Source organism: Schistocerca serialis, chromosome 1 (genome assembly GCF_023864345.2).
Source record: "Schistocerca serialis cubense isolate TAMUIC-IGC-003099 chromosome 1, iqSchSeri2.2, whole genome shotgun sequence".
NCBI lineage: Eukaryota > Metazoa > Arthropoda > Insecta > Orthoptera > Acrididae > Schistocerca > Schistocerca serialis.
This window is the reverse complement of record NC_064638.1, coordinates 1,101,046,319-1,101,066,000: the sequence shown is the minus strand read 5'-3', so window position 1 is coordinate 1,101,066,000 and position 19,682 is coordinate 1,101,046,319. Positions and strand designations below refer to the sequence as shown.

The window sequence follows — 19,682 nt, the reverse complement described above, 5'->3', positions numbered from 1 at the left end:
GCAAAATTTCTGTTTGCTATTTTAATTTTGGATACGAGTGCATTTGATGAATATTATGTATAAATGATGTAGGTAATCGAGCTGAACGGAAAAAAAGCAGAAAAAAATTCCGACCGAAACGAGACTCGATCTTGCGACTACAAGTTCCGTTCGCTTTACATACTCTACGTTTCACAATTGTTTAAAACTTTGATTCCACGTGCAATCTAAATCAGGCCCACACAGAGAGCGACCACTCTACCATAGAGCCAGGACTAGTAGAAAAATATGTACCATACTGAAACGTAACTGATGAACTTCAAAGTCGATTTCCTCGAGAATTTTTGAGATTTGGATCGGACTTCTTCGGAAATGGAGTATATGAGTTTTGAACTCCACGTACCATAAATTCAAAAATACAAAAATTCTATTGTTGTGTTGTCTCTTTATATTATTTGGAAGAATATTAATAAAATTAATAGGTTTATGTGGTGGCATCTACATTGTTACTAATCTTGCTCCGACATGAAACCTCCCCGATCGAAACTTTTTTTACTTATTTCTCGAAAGAAAGAAGAAAGTCCAGACAACGTATGTCCGACTTTTGTTTTTTGGTGTGCTTGAGTTATTAATTAGAGGATTTTACAAATTCCTCAAGTCTGACCACATTTTTCGCGTTCAGTCTGTTGTATACAGTCATGGAAATATAAGATCTGTGACAGCTAGTGGAACCTTGCTGGTGTACGATTCATCTGTCACTCCCAAAAATGTTGAGTTTTCGTGCGAAATTTCTAAGGAGTTGTTATATTTGTTTATGTCCTCGCCGACTGAGAAAAATCTTGTGCATTAAGATTTTACAAATCCCAGCTCTGGTCATCAAGCTTTTTTTAATGCTTGTATGAGTTCGCGGACTTAAAATATCTTCCGCAGGTTGTTTAACGGACTTGGGAATTATTTCGTGTAACACTACAAGTTGTCAGAACTTTCAATCATTTTACAAGTAGCACACTCGTTACTAGTTTACTGAAATGCGTATAAAAAGGGAAACACACTAATCTTTTGTTGCACTCGTAGCTTATAAAAAGTGTGAAATAAGCTTAGAAAACCGTAACTACAAGTCGTCGAGCATATGTGCTGCTTTCCGGCGGTCGTATCTTTCCTGAAATTTAAGCAAATACCACGAAGTGTCAAAATAGCAATTAGGCGATGCGATGGCTGTGAGGCTTTCTACTAGACACATACATAATTACGGAAAGTTAAACCAAGTTACACTCTTTTATTAAGGCCTTTCATTATCATCATACAGTCACAAATGGCCTGCCTCGTTACGAAAAAGTACGACGTAGAAATTACTCTCGTTTTCATTGATGCAGAGTAGTAGAAAGGCCAACAGCGATTTGTTAAACACCAGAGCCAGAGAATTCTGCCATCTACGAAACAAAATTATGTATCAAGGTGAAAGTAAGGGGCACAGGTAAAAAATGTAGATCCAAGCCATATGACTGTATCGAAGTAGAATGAGAGTATAGGAACACTTGACAAGAAAAAACTAATATTTGAGACGTGGTGTTATCAGTAAGCCGACAAAAATCAAGTGGACATACAATGTGCTAAATGAAGAGGTACCATACTAGAAAGAATAAGCAAAAAAATTCAACGTTAAAATTCAGTCAGTGAGAAGTACGAGTTTTAGGACATCTGCTATGGCAGACAGGAATGGTTAACTTGGCGATGCAACAGGCATTATTAGGTAGAAACTGTACAGGTAGAAAAATACGCATAACATATTATTAAGGATACTACTGAAGAAGGTACGCAGATAGGGTAACTATAGCGCAAGATAACAAATGGAAGATCGTAAGACATTAAAAGCAGTGATGATTTCAAAGTTAAGCACATTCGTCTGTCCTTCTACTTTGGATCAACAGTGCAAAAACGTACCTGAAGTAGTGGTGGTCAGCTCGAAGGATTTCTCGAGAGTGTTGATGATAGCGCCGAGGTAGGAGTTGATAGCTATTTCGGCCATACCGAGCATCCCCCATAACACAGTGTACGTGTTAACATTGGCGAAGCGTTGGAGCCAACTGGGAGTCCACCCAGCTAAGCCACACACGAGGCCGTGCTCGTTTTGATCTGGTGAATGTGCCTCGTGTTCCGTAGGCTGCGCAACAAAAGCAATCTTGTGGTGACTGTCAGTAGGAACACGTGATTAACACGTGTCACGTAACGATTCTAGGTTGATCCTCGTTTAAACTAACAGGAACAGCAAACAAATTTGGTAAAACCAGGGCGACATTGATTGTTTGTATACCGCTATACAGGGTGTCCCAGGAGGAATGGTCAGTATTCAAGGATATGACTGGGACAATCATTAGATGCAAAGAAGTCTAGAAAAACATATGCTCTAAAATGTATACCTTAACTGTAAAAAGGCGCTCTAAAATACATACCTGAAGAGCTCTGATCTTCATTTTTTTGATGCTGTGAAACGAATTTCTCCTACTGAAAACTTTTTTCCCCGTATTTTGAGATGTGGCAGTATGGACCACAACAAGAAAACGTGACCTGTAAAAACGCGTTCTAAAATGCATACCTCAAGAGCTATGAGCAATTGTTTATCTTCACAACTGTGAAAGACATACCTTCTGCTGAACAAGTGGTCATAGCTCTTAATGTATGCTTTTAGAGCCATGTTTACTAGTCTTCTTTGCTTTGAAAGATCGTTCCTGTCATATCCTTGAATATTGGCCCTTCCTTCTGGAACATTCCGTATGCTGTATTCAGTGCTACAAGTGTTAGATGTACAGTGAGTGTAAAAGTAGTCAATTACTTGCTTTTTAAGCTTGACCAAGTTGCGATCCTTCATCTGAGTGATTAAACGATCTGAAATTTTAAGTTCTGTAACACATATTCCTCAAATGGAGTGAGAAAAATATACAGGGAGTGGCAGAAATCTTGCGACAAACTTCAAGCGGCTGTAGAGGATGTCTTGAGGAACTAATTGACGACAGGAACCCGTGTCCAGCAACGTCATCCAACGACGATACGAAGAGTCGAATTTATTGGACGGCGCCTGTAACTAGGCCACCCGTTCGGCTGCAAACGTGACTGTACATTGACGGACCTTAGGCGGAACGTCTCGCAATGTTGTTTGTTACTCAGTGATCGCGACTGATTGCCGCGATCGCCACTGGAAAGGATGGACCCAGTTGTTACGTAATAAGACGCTGTCTCCCATAAATGCGATGCTCTCTTGTCTCGGTGGATGACAGTTTCGGACGAGGATTCCCATCCACAGTTTATTTTTCTCCTGAAACCCTCTAAAATCTCCAATGTTTTTTGGTGTATAGTGACGTTGGTGCCAAAGGTGTGGGCTAATGGCAGGCGCTGGCACCAGCGCCTATAATTTCGACGTCGGGTGACGTTTTCAGACAAGGGTTGCCTAAACAACCAATGGATGGTCTCACATAGTGTCTTTTGGACGTTTCATGTTTTATGGCGGTGAGTTATTCTGCCAAAACGAGCGTTTACGTACAGATATTTTGGAAGTCTCCCGGTTTAATATGTTTATCCTTTGGGTGAAAGAAATGTTCAAATGTGTGTGAAATCTTATGGGGCTTAACTGCTAAGGTCATCAGTCCCTTAGCTTACACACTACTTAACCTAAATTATCCTAAGGACGAACACACACACCCATGTCCGAGGGAGGACTCGAAACTCCGCAGGGACCAGCCTCACAGTCCATGACTGCAGCGCCTCAGACCGCTCGGCTAATCCCGCGCGGCGGTGAAAGAAAACTAATAAATATAAGGTATATATTTCGCTAAACAAACCAACGTTATTCGCTTCTAATGCAGAATCAAAAACAAACTCGGAAATCATTAGACAAATGAAACAGGACTAACAGAATTTTCTTACTCAATGACAAGATCCTCAGTTTCAATCCCTGACTGTACAAGCACGAATGCTCCAGTTTTCTGACTCATGTTGAAGTATTTCATGCAGTTTGTTTCTTTCCCCGATCGAGATCGTAACAAAGCACATTATCAATAGATTTTTAGATTGTATAAATGTCGGTGTGGAAGTTTTTCAGTTAAAAAACCTAAGTGGTATGTCATTCCTGTCATCATTCCTGTCGATGTACTGACGTAACAGTTGCCGTTTTGCTGACACTCCAAATTCTAGGGTTCCTCATAAAATTCTGTATTATCTGTTAAGGAAAATATAAATTTATTAATTTTTTCCGGTCCGACACTCGTCATATACCGGAAGTAAACCATCTTGCCTGTTAAGACAGGTGTGTGCTATAATTTATTAACCCAACCAGCTAGTTTCAATCGGCAGAGCCATTTTCAAGTGTCTTCGTCAGTCCTTTGTATACGAGGTAGACATGAAATCCAGATGTACTTTGAAGTATTAGACACTGATAAAACTTTACGTAAAAATTTCTGAAGGGCTGTTCAGTTTATTTATTTTAAAGATAACCTGAGTGACATGGAGAAGACTTATCAAAAATTGTTCAAATGGCTCTAAGCACTATGGGGCTTAACGTCTGAGGTCATCAGTCCCCTAGAACTTAGAACTATTTAAACTTAACTAACCTAAGGACATCACACACAACCATGCCCGAGGCAGGATTCGAGCCTGCGACCATAGCGTCGCGCGGATCCAGACCGTACGGCCTAGAACCGCTCGGCCACCCTGGCCGGCAAGACTTATCTCGACAGTCGTATGTATATAATCAGTTTTCAACTCTGGCCCCTTAATCCGAGCAAGAGCTGTGTATTGGCCGAAGTACTTCATTATTAAATCAGTTTTAAAAGGCGCAAAGATTAATATTCCTTGGGAGCGCAAGTCAATAGCAATTCGCAAGGACACTGTTAGACAGAAGACACCCGACTCTCATGATGCCATCTTGCATTGACATCTATAGCTGCATAAATACTCCGCAAGCCACGGTATTGTGCATGGTGGAGGGTACGTTGTACCACTACTAGTCTTTTCCTTTTCTGTTCCTCCTCAGATAGGGTGAGGGGTAAAGTAACTAACTATATGCCGCAGTCGGAGCTCTGATTCCTCTTACCTTGTCTTTTCGGTACTCCGCGAACTGTATGTTGGCGGCACTAGAATCGTTCTGCAGTCAGCTTCTAATGGTGGTTCTCTAAATTTTCTTAATAATGTTCCACGTCGTCTTCCCTTCAAGGATTCCTATTTGAGTTCATGAAGCATCTCTGAAATACTCGCTTATTGACTGAACCTACCGGTAACAAACCTAGCAGCCAGCCTCTGAATTGCTTCGGTATCTTCCTTTAACCCGAATGGGGTGCCGACAGTAGTAAACAGCTGAACAAGCCGCGCCACCGAACTTCATGCGCCGACCCTAGCAGATTCTTTTCCCAGGCCGTCACTGTGCACTCTGGCCAGCTACGCAACGAATTTCTCTAAACAGTCGAACTTCGGCGTGAGTCGACTCTAGCGTCAGTAATGTCCACGAAGTTATGGACTCTCATTGACAGTCGGATTGAGGTAGTTTATTCAGTTCTTCTAAGCTGCACAAAATTATCTGTCGGCAAACGAACGTTTTTTGGTAATAAATGGAAGTTGGTTTCATAATCTTATTATTGCTGGGTCACAGCACTTGTAAACATCGATACACCTAGAATGAGACCGAGATCAGCTCTTGTTGCACTGTCATTGTCACTTTCACCAGTAAGTGTTTCCTTCTGAGCTATAGTATTAAGCCTTTCACAGAGCATTTGCAAGGTAGATACTGCAGTACAGCTGCTGTTACCTCTGTCGCAGACGCATCTCGAAGCTGTGGATCCACTAGCCGCATTGGCATGCGAGGCGCAGTGTTACCCTCTGACCGGTCGTCGCAGCCACTTTCCGCTGCCATCAGGCCTCAACTCTGCGGCAGGAGTCGCATGTGTCCACTCGACCTGAAAATAGAGCTATCAATATACAGTAGCATGCAAAATTCTACATTAGCCGCTGCCAAAGTTACCTTCAGAATGGTCAGAATTTTTTGAAGTCTTCACTTTCATTAGTCGTGTATTGAATGCTCCATTTTACCTAATATAATGCCTATTTGGAAATTTGGAGTAAGGCCTTATGGGACCAAACTGCTGAGGTCATCGGTCCCTAAGCTTACACACTACTTAATTTAACTTCAACTAACTTAAACTAAGGACGACACACATACCCATAACCGAGGGAGGATTCGAACCTCCAACGGGGAAAGCCCCATGGACTGAGACAAGACGCCTCTGACCGCTTGGCTACCCCGTGCGGCACGATGTCTTATCTTCTTCCTTTTACGTTTAACTGATGTCTCTAGATTTGTATTAGATGTACAAGGACAACGCTACAGTCATCCGTTTGCGACCGAACCGCCGAATCTTTCCATCAGTAAATGGGGTATGTTTTCAACTGACTCGGTTGTTTTAACCCCCTCCACTGATGGAATGACCCACTTCCTAATTCCGTATGTATAAAACCAATACGGACTTGTAGCTGTCACGCCTTTGCGCTTACTGCCACGTATTTTAACCGTAAATAGCTCAGTCCTAATGGTAAGAGGTAGTAGTGAATTCATGTTGTTAATATTTGAATACAGCACAGCTGCCACAAGCTCAGTTCACTTTTACTCCACTACTACCCACGCCATTGCACCACATTAACTATGTGCTACATGGACGTTGCTAAATTCACTTGCGTGTACATTTTGACCGTTACTCACCAGTATTTACCTAATGATTAGCACACTCCTAACAGGACTATTTCCCAAAGAGCTGTGATGATTGAACGGGTTCGATCCACGGCCTACAGTTCACACGGTAACACTGCCTACCTGACCCACTTAACTTGGTAGTGAGCCTATGCACCCAATCACCACTGCTAGCAGCAGTGGATAATCCTATCAGCACGACGAGAGCAGCAGACTTACCGTCGAATCCTCCTGAAAATACTTATAACTACGGTCGCCAGCTCTGAAGGAGCAAAAGAATAAATCAATTTTTGGCTCGTTTCAAAGTGAAACGGCTTGAGTTGAATTTAAACTTAATTCTGAATATTACTATTTCTGATCATTCGAGGTGATTCTACAAAGCAAATACTCTTTCAATTTCTGTGAGTTGGCTTGGTAATTACTACCAAGACTATTTATGCAACTTGGGTTAACACAATTCTATCCTTCAACTTTATGTAATGATTTTGGATATTACTCTTTGGACAATTGATATAGAATTACTTAAGTGACTTTACTTGAAAGGTTACTCAGAAAAATTTAAGTAACTAAAATAGGCGCCTCATTCTGGTGTGACCAATGCTCTTTTCAACATTCTTGTACGCTAAAGTATTCTACAACAAAAAGAATTGTAAATGAAAGAGGCGATGGTGCCCTCAGTCTGATTTCACTATACTATGTTTGAGGTTACTACACTTTACAATGAACAACATGCGTCATAATTTTACTCATTACTATATTCTGTCCTCTGTATTTGCATAAAAGAAAACTGGTAGTCTCCTTTTACATTTATACAAAGTTCGAATTAACAATTGCAAGCAGTCTTGCCTTGGGTAGACGTGTCGGTGCTGGTGGTGAGATGCATGTGGCTAACGCAGCTCTTCATGCCTCATGCCCTTAATGGCGGCTGGAACTACGAGCCGTAGCGCTCGTATAAGCTACTGCACGTCCGCCATAAAATCTGGGCGCAGGAACTCTTACAATCAGCCCCAATGGCATGGAGGCGGCTTCGATAATCATTCGTCGCGTTTTACTCCACAAGCGGCGACGATATTCGCCTCTTCGCTGTTGCACTATCACTTTTGCGTGAGCACAGTTACACACGTCCGATCACGTCAACACTCCCCAGGCCATTCCATTGTTCAGTCCCTGTGTCTCCAACTACCCCTAGCTACGCTCGTATCACCAAGAGTGGGGGCGTTCCCCTACCACCTTTTCACTGAAATCATTTAGTATATAAGAAAATTTATATTTATTACCCTGGAGTTCATACCAGTCATAATAATTTACTACTAGCGCTTTACAATATTAAATTATACAGTAATAACTTATAATTACCAAGAAAAAGAATACATTTGACTCCAAGAGCTTAGTGCATGGTCTGACAGGTAGCGCTAATTCCCGGTTTCGCCAATAGATGGAATCAGGGTGCACTCCCTGGCAGTCTCACACCAGTGCGCCCGTTTCCGACGCGCGGGCTCCAAATTACTGTGCAGCCTACCCTCATTTCAGTTCCGTTACACGTTCCATAAAACTTCTGAAGCTTTTTGACACCAAAAAACTGTAACGTTAGTCAAAAAAGTAAACTAAACGATGCGCGTAATTCTGAAGCAGAAAGATGCACTGAGTTCGATGGCTATCAGGTCACCAGTCATAGGAGTTAAGCCTAAAATGCACTCAAGTGCAAGAAAAGTTAGTCTCATGCTTGTGAGGTATAGTCAAAGCGTACGTAAACTCAAGAACTCTAGGTACTTCTAAACACAGACAAGCCATGTGGACTGGTAACTGTACTCCATTCTGCTCCGTTTCCTATATGCTTGTCAGTTACTTAAGTAAGTCTTTCTGGGTGGGTTTATTCATTTTACTAACTGCGCTCAATAAAAAGTCTTGGTTTCCTAAATCGTTAGTTAAATAGTCTTTGACACCTGCCAGCTAGCCCATTTATTCGCAGCGATCGACTTAATGTCAAAAGTGAGTTATCAAAGAGCCGATGACAACATGCTGCCTATGGTGGCAGGGAGCATGGTATGAAGATTCTAGGTGAGTGCAAATGATAGTCCTGTAACGGTCTTCTCAAGAGCATATACCCACCTGCAACACTCCACGTGAACTGTAGAACCATTACAGCCAGTCATACGTCGTTCTCAGGAATGTCATATGGCTTTATTTGGTTGTTTGAAAGGAAGTGTCGCAATACCATGAGCAGTCACTTTTTCCTTCGTGTATGTTGTTGCTGCCCTTCACGTGTGCCTGGCTTGTTGGGACAGCTGCATGATGAAGTACTCGATACCAGGTTCATACAGAAGCATGTTAAGCGTTTTCAAGGTAATTTTGTGATGCACTCCGTTCTCGTTATGTCTACTTCTATGCTGAATTACGAAATTATACAATCGAAACATCCTATACGTATTTCAGTTCAGTCAGTTTTGTAATTTCAAATCCAAAAGGAAAGAAATTTGTCTATGCATTGAAATTTTGGAATAAAATACACAAATCTACACTACAGATATCTCAAGGAAATAAATTAAAGCGACTTAGTTGATTTAAATAATGAAAACTGCACCAGTTACTTACTTTTTGATGCTTAGCGCAACACGTTTCGAGAATTTATTCTCATTTTCAAGAACATTGCTTACATGAATATGTATGGCGATATTTGCATGTCTTATTTAGTTCCTCTCTTGCGACTTTTTTAAATTAGAAGGTATTTCGCCTCCTTCATCATATAGAATATATCGTGATATTCCGAATAATGGAGGAGGCATAATACCTTCTAATTTAAAAGATTCGCAAGAGAGGCAGAAAATCACACATGCAAACATCACCAAACATATTCATGTAAACAAACCGAAACGTGTTGTGCTAAGCATAAAAAAATAAGTAACTGGTGCAGTTTCCATCATTTAAATCATTAATGACATAGCTGCAGGCTTTTCTGAATCATCTAATATGAAGAACGAAATTAACTCTGGTGATGAGTCAAAGCGTAAACATTATAAACTTGTACAATCTTTAGCATGACTTTAAAGATATAATGATGTATAAACTACTACTTCTCCTACATTAGAATTATGTAAACGAATGCAAACTGAAATATTACATATTTTAGTTAAATTTTACAAATTTCAAAGGCAACTGTTTAAACAAAATTACACAAATTTTTATGAGGTATTTTAGAAATTCAACAATTAAACTATTTCAAATATTTTCTTTAGGTATGCAGAACTTACTGCCACGTTTAAAACTTTGTGATTGTTTAATTCGCCTGTATTATTCTGTAAAAATCCTAATGGCGGTAGTGTGTGACAAGTTTCTCATCGTTTTTCGTTTATATAAGGGCCAGTGCCAAGCCAGTTTGTGAACCAGTTTGGTTTTGTAGCATCTTTTGTGGCAATTTTGAAGCACTTGTCTGTTCTTGACGAAAATATGTATGTGAGATATAAGTCATTCGGCAGTTTTCCTTACGTCTAGAACCACTCGCTTTTTTCCTTTCTAGAAATACTTACCCCCAAACTATGGATAGCACAATACTAACACTTCTTCCGCTTTCTGAGCTCAACATCTCACTCATTATGGAGGAATGCTGACTCAGTTTTTCAGGATAGCAAATGGGAAGTTGCGGTAAAGAAAATGGGCCAGAGATCACCAGTGTGTGTGTGTGTATGTGTGTGTGTGTGTGTGTGTGTCTGTGTGTGTGTGTAGTGAGTGAAGTGTTATGAAACAATGTTTGTATAGTGTGTTCAGTGACTGGTAGTGAGATATGAGTGAACAATGTGGCATTACATTATTTAATAAGTAATTTTAAAAAAAGTATTGTATACCAGGAGTAAACTAAAGATTGTCTCTAACTAGAAGTCTGTAAATATATGTTTATAGGAGTTAGGTTATTTTAAATTGATCTAAATTTGTAAATAGTTTGACATGTCCTATATACTTGTAAAAAGAGATCTACCGATGAGTAAAGCTAGTACTACTACTACTACTACTACTACTACTACTACTACCCACAATAAGGCGCCATCTTCAGCTACTAAATATTTAATAAATTCTACTTACTTCTCCTGTCGTAACGTTACATGCTGCAGTAATTTTAAAAGCACTGTCGCAGCTGTATGTCTAGCTTTAGGTGGTAGGGTATGTCAGAACCTGGACACTAAATTACGTTCGTGTGCATTATTGTAGTGGCATAGAGCTGATTCAGCTTATCCTTATAAACGTATCGTTCAAAGCATGGGCTGTTTCACGCACTACTCAGCTTAAAAAAATAGCAATAAGAAGCACATACCTGAGTTTGTCCTGAACGCCGGTAGCAAAGAGACCTCCGTAAATAGCGTCGCAGATTCTGAGAGGCGGGACAACTAACAATCGTATGGTAACAGCGATATGCGTGACGAATTGGCGCCGTGGCGGAGCGTCGTCGGAAGCGAACGCTTCGACGTGCGGCGTGTGACTGGCCCGCGACGTCTGCCGTTGGCTCCGCTGGCCTTGGCACGGTGTGCGCCTTTAGCCACGTCAGTTAAGCGAACTTGGCAGCAACAAGCTCGCACCCACACAGCCCTACAGACTAAACGGTCTCACGGGTAATGCTACGGTTGTCTGACGTCAGACATTTTGCGGGCAGGCGACAAATAAACTTGACACCTAATGAACCAGAGGCGTTCAGCACACTTTTGTCATTTTGGAAGACACGGAAGGGAGCTGCGGCTTAATATCGAACTTTAACGACAATGTAAGCAGACATTTTATAGAAAATACTGATTGCCGCGTGGGATTAGCCGAGCGGTCTAGGGCGCTGCTGTCATGGACTGTACGACTGGTCCCGGCGGAGGTTCGAGTCCTCCCACGGGCATGGGTGTGTGTGTTTGTCCTTAGCATTTTAGTCCCATATGATTTCATACACATTTGGACATTTGATTTGATCACTGCGTCCCTAGTTCGAACTCGTTTTCACCGGAGTGTATCAGTTACTGTATGTACCTGTGCCGTCATAATAACGCTCAAAGTGTTTGTGTAGCGCAGATTTGTTCAGATGGCTCTGAGCACTATGGGACTCAACATCTGAGGTCATCAGTCCCCTAGAACTTAGAACTAATTAAAAGTAACTAACCGAAGGACATCACACACATCCTTGCCCGAGGCAGGATTCGAACCTGTGACCGTAGCGGTCGCGAGGTTCCAGACTGAAGTGCCTAGAACCGCTCGGCCACACCGGCCGGCGCAGACTTGTGTATGCGTCGTTATCGATAACTACAGAGAGACACGCAGAGAACAAAAACTGTAGATGAAGCCAGTGTTGGAATAAGTCTATCAAATAATGGAAGACGATGGACTTAAGTGCTACTCTGAGATTAAGAGGCGCAGAAGAGGAAGTCATGACGAAGCACATCAAGCCACTCTCAAAAAAGATAAATTGGAAATACAAAAAAATGACGAAACAAACAGTTGGACACCCGACTTATATATCTCCATTTACACCGAAGTACTACTGAGAGCCGGCAGAAGTGGCCGTGCGGTTCTAGGCGCTGCAGTCTGGAACTGCGAGACCGCTACGGTCGCAGGTTCGAATCCTGCCTCGGGCATGGATGTGTGTGATGTCCTTAGGTTAGTTAGGTTTAACTAGTTCTAAGTTCTAGGGGACTAATGACCTCAGAAGTTGAGTCCCATAGTGCTCAGAGCCATACTACTGAGAATCAACATTCCAACTGATAGACGAATCACCATCACCCTATGAGACCAATATATTGGACTAAAATCTGTTTTTCAGAATAATTTTCACTCCGCGTCGAGGTGTGCGCTGATTTCAAGCTTTCTGACAGATTAAAACTTTTTGCCAGACTGGGAGTTGAGCCCTGAACCTTTGCCTTTCACGGACAAATGACGTATGCCAGTACCTCTCGCCTAGCTTCCAAACTTTCCTCCCGCCACGATATTATAGATACCGAATTGGTGACATCCTGTCTGACCGCTTTGGGCAGGAGAACTTTGTACTTCAGGGTAGCGTTTTAAGTGTGACTGTCTTTGCCATCGCTATTAATAGCATTGTCTCCATGGTGAAAAGTCCTGTCAGTGATCCTTGTTTGTCAATGATTTCTCTTTGTTTTGCTCTTCTTCAAGCCTTGCAACGACAGCGCGTCAGTGGCAACTTACTCTTAGACGTTTGGATGACTGGGCGCAGAAGAGTGGTATTAAGTTTTCCACCGAGAAGTACGTGAGTGTTCTTTTTCACCGTTCTCGTTCGATTTTAACCTTTCCTGAGTTGAGGATGAGGGACACTGTCCTTACTTTTAAAGACACGGTGAGATTTCTGGGACTCATTTTTGACTCGAAGCTTACGTGGTTGCCTCATCTTAAAGACCTGAAACAACGGTCACTTAACGCTTTAATTATTTTAAAATGTCTTAGCCACAGTACATGAGAAGCTTACAGGAAGTGTCTGCTCCAGTGTTACAGGACGTTTGTGCGATCTCGGCTCGATTATAGATGCACGGTGTATGGGTTGGCGAGGCCTTTTTACTGAAAGATGTTGGACGTTGCGCACCATGAAGGGCTTCGGTTGGCCACTGGGACATTCAGAACTAGCCCCATAACAAGCCTCTGTGCAGAGGCTGGTGAACCGCCGCTTCATATGCGGCGGCGGCTACTTACGGTGCGCCAGGCGTACAAAACTTTGTCCACACCATACACACCTGCATACCATACCGTTGCTCAGCTTCATCTGGCACTGATATTTCATAACCGGCAACGAGCGACGCAGCTCTATAGGATTCGCGCACAGGATTGCCTCTCTGCGACAGATATGGCTGGTCTTCATGTTTTCCGTCGCGGTTGGAGCAGATTTCGACCTTGGCTCCTCCGGAGACCCAGACTTATTTTAGATTTGACTAATTTTGAGAAAGGTAGTACATTGATCGCTCCAAACAGGAGAATTTCCTTGGCAGTTCTGTAGTGTTCCCTGATCATGGTACCCGGATTCGCCTCCCTGATGAAAATACCGTTTTCGCAGAGGAGCTCCACGCGATCCTGAAGGCACTGGAGCGGATGAATCGTGTTCGGGGCAATCGATTTCTCCTCTGCTCCGATTCTCTTAGTGCCTTACAATCATTGCAGAATCTGTACCTAACTGAGGAGATGGTCCAGCTGATGTATAACCAACTGCACTTGCTCCAACTACGGGGTAAGGAGGTGTCCTTCTGCTGGGTGCCTGGTCATGTGGAAATATGGGGCAATGAACAGGACGATCGGGCTGCCAAGGAGGCCTGCACAGGGCAGGATGTAATCCAGTGTCCTATTCCCCTGCAGTCTGTGATCTCTGCACTCCACAAGAAGTGCATGGAGTTGTGGGAGGAAGAATGGCTGGCGGTGACGGCCAATGAACTGCGGTTGGTGAAGTCAACAACTCGACCGTGGCGTTCCTCCTGCCGGTTGCTCAGGCGGGAAGAAGTGACCCTCACGCGTCTTCAGCTTGGGCACTGTCCTCTCACACATAGCTTTCTATTACGGCGGGAGGATCCCCCGTTTTGTGATGCTTGGGGTGTGCACATCTCTGTCCGCCACATTTTAACAGACTGCATTTTATACCGTGATGCAAGGGCAGAAGCACAAGTTGACGGGGATCTGCCCTGTGTTTTAGCTAATGATGAGACGTGTGTGTCTAGGGTGTTAAATGGTTCAAATGGCTCTGAGCACTATGGGACTTAACATCTGAGGTCATCAGTCCTAGAACTTAGAACTACTTAAACCTAACTAACCTTAGGACATCACACACATCCATGCCCGAGGCAGGATTCGAACCTGCGACCGTAGCGGTCACGCGGTTCCAGACTGTAGCGCCTAGAACCACTTGGCCACACGGGTCGTTAATGCCTTAATAAAGTGACCGTTCAACAGGTTTTAACACATCTACTTGAGACCGGCTGTTCACAGTAACCTTTCGAACAGATCGCTGTGCATGATCTCATATGGTGAACCTATGTGTATCATACACGTAAAACCACAAGTTACAAAACACTTATACTGCCTCTTACACACCGGCGGTTGAAGCGGTTTTGAATAGCATATTTCATGACAGGTAGATTGGTCGTCGAAGCACCATACAATGACCCGCACGTTCACCGGATCTGACGTCCCCGGATTTCTTTCTGTGGGGAAAGTTGAAGGATATGTGCTACCGTGATCCACCGACAACGCCTGACAACATGCGTCAGCGCATTGTCAATGCATGTGCGAACATTACAGAAGGCGAACTACTCGCTGTTGAAAGGAATGTTGTTACACGTATTGCCAAATGCATTCAGGTTGACGGACATCATTTTGAGCATTTATTGCATTAATGTGGTATTTACAGGTAATCACGCTGTTCTCAGAAATGATAAGTTCACTAAGGTACACGTATCACATTGGAACAACCGAAATAAAATGTTCAAACGTACCTACATTGTGTATTTTAATTTAAAAAACCTACCTGTTACCCACTGTTCGTCTAAAATTGTGAGCCATTTGTTTGTGACTATTAGAACGCCAACTATCACAAAGTGAAAAAAGTGGTCCAACTAAAACATTCATATTTCTTTATGTACTACACGAATATTCAATAAAAAATGGGGGGTTCCTATTTATACAAACGCAGTTGATATCCGTTTGACCTATGGAAGAGCCACCCATGGCGCCATCTGGTTCCCCCTTCAAGCTAGACAAGTTCTGTTCTTCGAAGTTTTTTCGTTTGACGCTTATTTCGAGAGATATTTGGCCCGGTCAGGATCAATGGACCACCCTGTATATTAATTGTAATTAATTAATTGTAAAAGTAAAGAAACCATTAATATGAGGGCTATTTTTTCAACCTCCGATTGGTCGCAAAGTGGAAACTACAGCGAAAATCAAAAATGTTTCATTTGTAACATTTAGCTATATCTTCCAGCGACTTCTCTAGACAGACGCTGCTCCGACTTAAATATTTCCAAAACCCTCTTCACAAAAGACAGCTGCCTGTGGCTTCTGCCAATTCCCTTCGCTGGTATGCAATTAGTAGTCTGTGCCAAAGTGCTGTCCTCATAGCCAGCGGTTCACGTGTGCGAAGAGATGAATGTAAGATGGAGCCAAATTCGAACTGTGTTGTGGGTGACCAGACACTTGCCGCTCAAACCACTGCAGGAGCTTCTTTGCTGCCCCTTGAGCTATGCGTCCGAGAACTGTCATGAAGAAGGAAACGCAAGACAGTTTGTGGGCTGAAAGAAATAAGCCGAAATATCTCAGCAGGACTTCGCACTTTGAGGGAGACACTATTTTCTAGGCATCTTTATGTGCTCTCTGTGCGCTCGGAACTGTAAAGTGATGCATGACGCTGTAGTCCGGCATAGCAGAGAGACTGCGCAACATATCTGCACAAAGCTTCACCGGTATTTCACTATGATTTTAATTTCATGACCGATTGGAGTTCAAACAAAAAGAAACCTCGCAATTCTTGCTTTTCAAAGTTATTACTCTTGGCCTTCGCACTTTCATTGAAGAGGGAATCTAATTCTTGTGAATCTAATACTTTTTTCTGTATCCTGATGACATTTCTGATCTCAGTTTCAGAGGAGATAGCCATTATTGATCCTGTCTCAGTAATGGGTGTTCTCTGCTCCGGGTATTTAACTGTTCGCGCGCCCTGTACCTGGAGCTCTGGTAAAGAATCAGCTCGGCATTTACGTGAACTGTGAACTACGCGATAACACATTCCGGCTGTCTGGTGACCATGCCTTTATAAATTGACCGTTCAACAGGTCTAACAAATCTATTTAAGACCGGCTGTTGACAGTAACATTTTGAACACATCACTATGTATGATCCCATATGGTGAAGCTACGTGTTTATTACACGTAACACCAGAAGTTACAAAACACTTATACTCCGTCTTACACACCGTAGCTTAGCTAGCTTTGACCGACAGAAGTAGTCTCGTAACTAGACTAGACGTCTGTCAACGTTTCAGAGCGTTAAATCTAAATATAGCAGTTTTGGCACTAAGACCACTGCTGCTAATCATCAACGAATTTGAGTTGTTGGGTTGTTTTTGGGGGAGGAGACCAGACAGGGAGCTCATCGGTCTCATTTGATTAGGAAACGATGGGGAAGGAAGTCGGCCGTGCCCTCTGAAAGGAACCATCCCGGCATTTGGCTGCAGGATTTAGGGAAATCACGGAAAACCTAAATCAGGATGGCCGGACGCGGGACTGATCCGTCGTCCTCCTGAATGCGAGTCCAGTGTGCTAACCACTCCGCCACCTCGTTCGGTTAACGAATTTGAGGAGCTGTTTCTAAGACGTAGTAATTATTAAAAACTTTTCTTAATCCTGTCTTGGATTCTGGCTGAAGATATGTGATCACTCAGCTGGTGAGCGTAGTTTACTTTTCTTTTCATCTTTCGGGCGCCATTCAGGCATCACCCTGGGCCACTTTCGCAGTCCCTCTTTTAAGGACAATTCTTGACGCTTGTGAGTTTTCAAAAACCTTGTTCTCCTCTGCTACGTAATATATGACCGACCGTCCCCAAGACAACCTCCTCAAGAGGTCTTTGTGAAAGAAAGCTATGCCACTATGGCATGGACTGTTCGAAATAATAATCGATGGAGATAGCCGAGTAGCTTCGAATGGTGTTTGACTGTAATGTTCTGAAAGCACCAGCAACCCGTTAGAGAAATTTCGCACAAACTTCGTAATTATCACCAGCTCTCCAGTTGGCGATTGGAGACGTCAGAAAAGCCTTCATCCCTCTAACAGGTTTGAGAAATTAACCGACAGGACCAACTGAACGACAACGAACTGTACAAATCTATCGCCAGACATTATCATCATGCTACACAGAAGACTCCCATCGCAGACCAGCTACAGAACAAAGTGACAGTAAGCAGTGCAAACAACACTGAGATCGGTCTGTAGAGTGGAAAGCGAGGATGTTTTATCAGTGTGATGAGGGACTCTAGAGTGGCGTAGGGGCACATGATCAATGTTTGGTGAACACCATTTGTCTAAGTGTAGTATGGTAACACTAAAGGGATGCGAAATTGATTTGATATTTCTGGAAATAGTTGGGTCTCGCGTCATTAGTTTTGCAGGTTACCAAATTGCACATATTAATTGCTGCATAACTGGGCAATCTGAATTTCTGGCAAAATCTTACGAATAAAGAAATTTGACAAACCAACGAAATGCAATGTGCTTCGTCACGTCACAGAAAACACTCTGAATACTTCAAATGGTTCAAATGGCTGTGATCAATATGGGACTTAACTTCTGAGGTCATCAGTCCCCTGGAACTTCAAACTACTTAAACCTAACCAACCTAAGGACATCAGACACATGCGTGCCCGAGGCAGGATTCGAACCTGCGACCGTAGCGATCGCGCGGCTCCAGACTGTAGTGCCTAGAACCGCTCGCCACCCCGGCCGGCTACTCTGAATATTCCTCGCAGTAAAAGCTCTATGGAGTGACAGACTATCCTCTTCAGACTGTCCTATCCGTAGACAACTGTCATTATAAACGACACAAATACTCAGATTTCGGAAGGAAATAGACCGTGCCTTTCTCAAAAATATCAAATGCCTTTATATTTAGGTAACCCGTGGAAAGCTGGCACATGGATAGCCGGACAGGGATTTGAGCCATTGCGCTACAAATGTGGATCCAGGGTCTCACCACTGCTTCACAGTAGACTGATCCCTTCTAAAGTTAATTGTAAACAATTCGCTGCAGTTCAAAAGGAACAACGATGTACAGAACTCCAATACCAGAAGGAAAATAAACGTTTATTAGTCAACATTAAGAATGTCTTCAACACATAAATTGGGCGCACAATGCTGCAACTGAAATTTTTGATCACTTCTGCATCAACATTTATATCTACATAGGTACTCCGCAAGCCACCGTGTTGCGCGTGGCGGAGGGTACTCTATACCACTACTATTCATCTATTCATTTCCTTTCCTGTTCCACTCGTAAACAGAGCGACGGAGAACGACTATCTATATGCTTCTGCATGAGCCCTAATTTGTCGTATCTTATCTTCGTGGTCCTTACGCGAAATGTACGTTGGTGGCAGTAGAATCATTCGGTAGTCAGCTTCAGATGTGGTTCTCTAAATTTTCTCAATAGTGTCTCTCGAAAGGAACGTCGCCTTCCATCGAGAGATTTTTATTTTCGTTCCCGTAGCATCTCCGCAACACTTAGGTGTTGTCCGAACCTACCGATAACAAATAGAGAAGCTCGCCTCTGAATTGCTTCGATGTCTTCCTTCAAATCCGACCTGGTTCGGAGCCCAAACACTCGTGCAGTTCTCAATAATAGGTTGCACTAGCGTCCTATATGCGGTCTCCTTTACAGGTGACTTATTCTTTCCTACAATTCTCCCAATAAATCTAAGTCGACCATTCGCCTTCGCTACCACACTTCTCACATGGTCGAACCACCTAATATCGCTTTGCAACGCTACACCCAGAGATTTAAACGACTTGACTGTGTCAAGCTGGACACTAGCAATACTGTATCAGAATGTCACAGGTTTGTTCTTCCAACTCATCCCCAATAACTTACATTTTTCCACATTTAGAGCAAGCTGCCATTCATCACACAACTAGAAATTTTGTCGTAGCGATCTTGTATCTTTCTACAGTCGCTCAACTTCAACACTTTACCTTACACCACAGTATCATCAGCAAGCAACCGTAGATTGCTGGCCACCCTATCCACCAAATCATTTACGTATACAGAGAACGACAGCGGATCTGTCACACTTCGTTTGGGCATACATGACAATACCGTTGTCTCTGATGAACACTCGCCGTCGAGGACGACATACGGGGTTCTATTAGTTAAGAAGTCTTCAAGCTACTCACGTCTCTGTGAACTTATTCCATATTTTTGTACCTCCGTTAACAACCTGCAGTGGGGTACCGTGTCAAATGCTTTCCGGATATCTAG

The 19,682-nt window shown here is 42.8% G+C and overlaps 1 protein-coding gene across 4 annotated transcripts in view; it reads right to left on the bottom strand.

Annotated features, from left to right (window-relative positions):
- Positions 1-11,178, bottom strand: part of LOC126416409 (solute carrier organic anion transporter family member 74D-like) — a 130,561-nt gene extending 119,383 nt beyond the window's left edge. For all 4 annotated transcript variants that reach the window (XM_050084125.1, XM_050084134.1, XM_050084141.1 and 1 more), the window contains exons 1-3: positions 11,010-11,178; positions 5,771-5,918; positions 1,921-2,140 (exon numbers count right to left, since the gene is read on the bottom strand). In XM_050084125.1, coding sequence (XP_049940082.1) covers positions 1,921-2,140; positions 5,771-5,875 — 325 coding nt within the window. In that variant the 5' untranslated portion in view covers positions 5,876-5,918; positions 11,010-11,178. The remainder of the gene's footprint in view (positions 1-1,920; positions 2,141-5,770; positions 5,919-11,009) is intronic.
- Positions 11,179-19,682: the final 8,504 nt, after the last annotated feature.